Below are 5,534 nucleotides of genomic sequence, written 5' to 3' on the forward strand. Positions count from 1 at the left end.
CCGTTTCCAGGCCTTGTCAGTTCCCAGCTGCTTGAATTCGCTTTATCCCTCCCGGGGACATTTTTTTTTCCCCTCCCATCATGTCCCGGTTCCCTGCTCCTGCTTTAAAGCGCCCTCGGGCCATACCTTTCCCCGCTGCAGCCCCTGTTCCCCCGTTACGGCTGCAGCATCAATCCTAAGAACGGCTCCGTTTCCAGGTCGCCGCAGCCAGGAGCGGGCAGTAGGGATGGCAGTCCCAGCACTGCGGCGGCAGAGACACCCTCCACGGAAGACTTCAGGTAGAGCCAATCTGTAGAACCACATAATCGCCTTTAACACCCCATTTTGGAGTCTCTGCCGTGTTGCTATTCGGTGAATACGAACCAAGTACATAGAAGTCCCTTTAAAACAGAAATCTCTGTGAAAGCATATTGAAATCGCCTGGGTGCTTTTTTCTAGAATACCTATGGAATGGATACAATTACAGAGCTCAAATGTGTTAAACTATCATCTTTGAGTTCGAACTCAAAGTTTGAGTTTGCTACTAATACTTGACATTTCTATATTGACTTAGGTCTTCATGTAGATAATTACAATTTGTTAAACAATTTTAAACGGACGTCTTATCTTTCCACATGCTCTGTAATGGAGTTGTTGCCCTCTATTACAACTAGGGAAACACAGGAGCAAAGAGGGGCAGTGACTTGTTCATAGCTGCTGAGCATCAGCTGACACTACAACTCCAGTCTTCTGATCTCGTGGGCAAACCACCAAATGCATTTCTGATGGGCCAGAAGTCACAGAGCGAATTAACCAAGCCTGAGAGAGATCGTAGTGGTCCCCCTTCTAGGCACAGGTGGTTCTTCACTTGTTCAGAGAAACAAAACAATAACATTTGCTTTTTGCTAACTGTTTCTTCTTGTTTTTTAAAGCCTCTCCTTGCTGGACACTAACTTACCAGCTGAAGCAGAGACTGAATTGCGCAGTTTTATTGCTAAGCGTCTTGCTAAAGGAGCCCTGTTTGAAGGAATGGGAAATGTAGCATCAGTGGGGCTGAGGTAAATTTTAAAAATTATTTGCGAATCAGAAACTGTAAGAAACATTGGCAGCATTGCATATCTTGTCATCTGCTGCTGCACTTAAGTTTAATCCTGATTCCATTTTCTCAGTTTATTGCTGCTGTTAGTAACAGCTTTACACAATGGCACTTTCCTCTTTGTCTAGGTGGCTTTGAGAAAAATATTGTAGTAAATAATTTACTGTTTGAACACTTAAAAAATACTACATGTGTTTATGACTATTTCCTTTTAAACTACTCTGATTGCACCACAGAGGAAAAAAGAAGTCTAAGAGCTCTATATATGACCATAGGAGCCACCAGTGCTAGCGGGCGAAAATTCTTTACAGAAATATGCACGTCTGCTTTTTGCACTTATTTATTGTGAAGTATGTGTAATAAGATAATTCCTTTTGTTTTTTTTTTTCTGCATAGCATACCAGAATATAAAGTTGGTTGTTACTACTGTCGTTTCCAACAAGAAAATCTTCTAGAAATGGCAACACTGGAATCAGACATGAATGCTCCAGAATATGTGGTTTGTTTCTTAGGTGGCTCAGAGAAAGGTCTGGAACTATATCCTTACCTTTAACTTTCTTTATCTGTGTGGAGAAGGAGATGATGTAGAAATTACGTTCTCATTTTGTCTGTTTCCTACTTGAAAGCAGCCCATTTATGCACACCTTCCAGTAACTGAAAATGTCAATAACAGCCATATACTGAAAGGGAAAAATGCAGGTCTTAACTGATGCATCTTATTTTCCTTAAGAAGATACTTTCAGACTTGAGCTGGACAAATACATTCAAAGTCTGAAGATAAATCTCGATTTGGAGGTAAGGCCTAACTATTTATGCAAATCAATTACTAAGACAATCTGGAAGATTTAGTCTATAAAGACAAAACAGGTGTTTTAAGTACTAGTATGAAACACTGTGAGAGATACTTAATTCACTGTAGTGATAGTGGGTGTCTAAAATGCTATCAACCACACAAGTCAAAAGGGAAAAAAAGGGGGGGGGGGGGTCAATTAGACTGCGGGGGGGGGCGCGCTTTTTTCTGCCACTCATAAATCTCTTAAAGGTTATGTGCAGTTAGATTCAGAGAGAAGAATGACTAATAAAAGGTAATGGTCTGCAGGAAAGTTATCGATGTCCACCTAGGTTCTTATCACTTCTGAATGTTAAGGAAGGATTATTAGTGGTGTTCTTGTCACAATTTTTCTAATGGAAACTATGCATTTTAAGTCTCTGTCTCATCCCATCTGCTGTTGCATAGTCTTTGCTCAGTGTATACCATAATATTACAGTTCTGTCTATTTATTAAAATGCAAAGCGCTTCATTGCTGATATTCCACATAAGTGTGGCTTTAAATGTCAAACTCATTATTTTAGCGTACTGTGGTTTGAAATTAAGAAGGATCTGACATCCAAATATCTTAGGTTGGATAGATTATTAATAGGCTTTTTGTTATATAGAAATCTAATTTGTAGTTAAAGTTTCAATGTTTCAACTTGTTACAGCAAAAAAACATGGAGACCTATGTTAATCCCTGCTTGAGAAGCTGGTTTGAGAATGCCATATGCCCTATTCAGAGAGTAGTACAGCTCTTCCAGGAGAAACTTGCCTTTCTGTTACATGCTGTAAGTGTATTTCAAACTAGATAACTAAAGCTTCTCTTTTTTTTTTTTTTTTTTTTTAATTCAGGGCAAGTACTTTTCCACTGCTTTATTGCTAAGGAAGCACATAGCAATTTCTTCTATCAATTTTCATAGTTAACTCATTTTAAATTACATAGTAGTGTCCAAATTGAAGTTAGAATGAGAAAATTAGAAACGGCGTGAGTAAACTGTCCCTACTATAATTCCTCTGAACCAAAAGGGATGTTATATTGCGTATGTGCCTCATGTAATTCACTGGAAACAGAAAATAAATTAATCCTAGCTCTAGTCCCCAAGGTTGAGGAGGGTTTGGAAGGAATAGGAAATAGACTAGCTGCTGTATTTCTTCTGAATGCAACACCAGCTGCAATGACTATAATACGGAGTATTCCCTTAGCTTCTACCCTTTCTCTGAAAAGAACAATTTTTCAAGTATCACATTATGTATTTATTGCTAGTAACTGCAATATAGCAACAGAAGTAATATCGAAGTTGCATCCAGCTTTTTTTCTTTTTTCTTTGTTTTAAGGCTTTGAGTTATACTCCTGTAGAAGTGAAAAATGCAGATGAAAGAACAGAAAAAGACATCAGCAGGTAAAGATACTTTGAGACCAAGGAACCTGCGAGTAACTTGGCTTTTGCATATAACACCCTCCTGTTCTTGCTGTTAAGGAACTGTAAAGAAACAAGCAGTTCACATGAGCTTTTTGTGTCAGGTTTCTGGCAGCTGCCAGCCTCCAAGGACTTGTTCAGGAAGGAACAATGACCTCCTTGTGTATTGCCATGACTGAGGAACAGCACAAGTCAATGATTATAGACTGTAGTGGACCTCAGCCTCAGTTGCATAATGCAGGTGAGATTACAGCTGTGAATACTTCTTCATGTTACCCGCTTGTATCCCTCAGCTGCTGAGAGTTGAGAATATGAAGAAGCTCATAGGTGCATGCTCAGAAAGTTTGGATTCTGGCTGGAAACTATAACACCTGGTTTCCTCTGAGATAGCAGAGTAGCTTGTTTTACCTGATGCACTGGAACTCTGGTTTGAAAATGGTTGATAATAAAATCCACAGTGCATTTAGTTTGCAGACAGTGAAACTATGACTTGTACACTTCAGGGAAGCTGCAAAACTTTTTTCTTCCTGTTGTATTTTTGACAAATACTGTGAAAAGGGATTGAACAACCAGAACAGAATTTCATGTAATCACCAGCTATGTTTGCTTTTCTTTTCCTTTTTTTTTTTTTTTTTTTTTTTTTTGTCCTGGCACAGGTATACTATTACGAGTCATTACGTGAGAGTGATTAAACCAGAGGAATGCAGCTATATATTTATGTTGAGCTTATTTACTTTTTCTCATCTCTTCTTTGTGTTCCTGAACACTTAATAGGAAGCAACAGGTTCTGCGAGGACTGGATGCATGCTTTTGTGAATGGTGCTGAAGGTGGAAATCCATTTCTCTTCCAGCAGATTTTGGAAAACTTTAAATTGAAGGTACCTGTTCATATATGTTAAAGACTTGGAGAAGCCATCAGGGTTACTGAGGGAGCAAATACTCTTTTTGCAGCAAAGAAAAGTTTTAGGTTACTTACAATGTCTATATGTCATTAGCTGATTAACTCTGAAGTTTAATTTGAGGACTGGCTTACTGTAGTTGACAAGACCAGAATGTAAAGGAGTGTGAAAGTTTCTTCAGTGAGAACTCCAAAGGCATTTTCTCATATTTAAAATAAAACCCACTTTTTTTTTTTTCCCCCTTAAAATACTGTTAATTTGAGCTGTGCACATACAATATCATGTAATTGAGTAACATGGATAGACAGTTAACACTTCTTAGGTCATCTGTCATAAGAGAAGAGAACTCTTGATATAGCTTTGGACATGATCAAGTTGTGGTGTCCACACATTTTGCATTGTTACAATAACAATGGTAATATGCATCAAAGGCAGTACTCAATTATTAGTTTACTCTTGAGTGGTAATACAAAATTCCTATTGGAAATGCTTTTGTTTCTTCTGCTATTCTTCCTCCACTTTTCCACGTGATAGTATGTTTTCTTTCCATGTAGAAGATGCTCTGTTACTCTTTTCCCAGGCTATACAAGACATTAACAACCTGAAGAGGTTTATCCGCCAGGCTGAAATGAACCACTATGCCTTGTTCAAGTGTTACATGTTTCTAAAGAACTGTGGCAGTGGAGACATCCTTTTGAAGATTGTTAAAGTAGAACATGCAGAAATGCCAGAAGCCAGAAATGTAGTGACCGTCCTTGAGGAATTCATGAGAGAAACATCAGTGGCTTAAAATAATCTTAATTATTCTGTAGTTGTTTGAGGGTATTGTATAAATCATTAATTTCTTCTGTGCAGCTTAGTTTCACTACTGCAGGATTTTTAATTTATATTTAAAAGTATTACCTAAATCAAACCTAAGTTGCAGTTTCATCTGCCTTTTCTCTTTTTTCGATAAAGCAGTATGAGCTTTTTAAATGTGTAAATAGCAGATCATGCAAATTCCTGCATAGTTTTCCATACTTACCAGATTCTCCGAATGACTTGCTCCTTTTCTGAGGAAATCATGAGATTTGGTTTTTACAGTCATTGCACAAAACAACCCCAAACAAACCCACAAATCCCTTACCTGGCAAGCATTTCAGTGTTAAGTGTTTTAAATATTTTTGAAGTGATCATATCTAATCATTAAGAACTGGTTACTTTTGTTTTAATGTATAAAGAAGCACAAACATCTGGATAAATCATAATAAATGAATTAATCGTATTTGTTTATGTAAGAGAACATAGGTAACAAGTCTGTAGCTAGTTTCTACATTTTGCTTCAAATT

The 5,534-nt window shown here is 37.7% G+C and overlaps 1 protein-coding gene across 1 annotated transcript in view; it reads left to right on the forward strand.

Annotated features, from left to right (window-relative positions):
• Window positions 1-4,996, forward strand: part of LOC104295105 (chromosome unknown open reading frame, human C17orf75) — a 5,363-nt gene extending 367 nt beyond the window's left edge. Inside the window, exons 2-10 of the mRNA XM_009894809.1 lie at window positions 111-278; window positions 912-1,037; window positions 1,472-1,612; window positions 1,813-1,870; window positions 2,558-2,677; window positions 3,225-3,289; window positions 3,412-3,548; window positions 4,082-4,185; window positions 4,787-4,996. Coding sequence (XP_009893111.1) covers window positions 111-278; window positions 912-1,037; window positions 1,472-1,612; window positions 1,813-1,870; window positions 2,558-2,677; window positions 3,225-3,289; window positions 3,412-3,548; window positions 4,082-4,185; window positions 4,787-4,996 — 1,129 coding nt within the window. The remainder of the gene's footprint in view (window positions 1-110; window positions 279-911; window positions 1,038-1,471; window positions 1,613-1,812; window positions 1,871-2,557; window positions 2,678-3,224; window positions 3,290-3,411; window positions 3,549-4,081; window positions 4,186-4,786) is intronic.
• Window positions 4,997-5,534: the final 538 nt, after the last annotated feature.

The sequence above is a fragment of the Charadrius vociferus genome, unplaced genomic scaffold (genome assembly GCF_000708025.1).
Source record: "Charadrius vociferus isolate BGI_N301 unplaced genomic scaffold, ASM70802v2 scaffold321, whole genome shotgun sequence".
Taxonomy (NCBI): Eukaryota; Metazoa; Chordata; class Aves; order Charadriiformes; family Charadriidae; genus Charadrius; species Charadrius vociferus.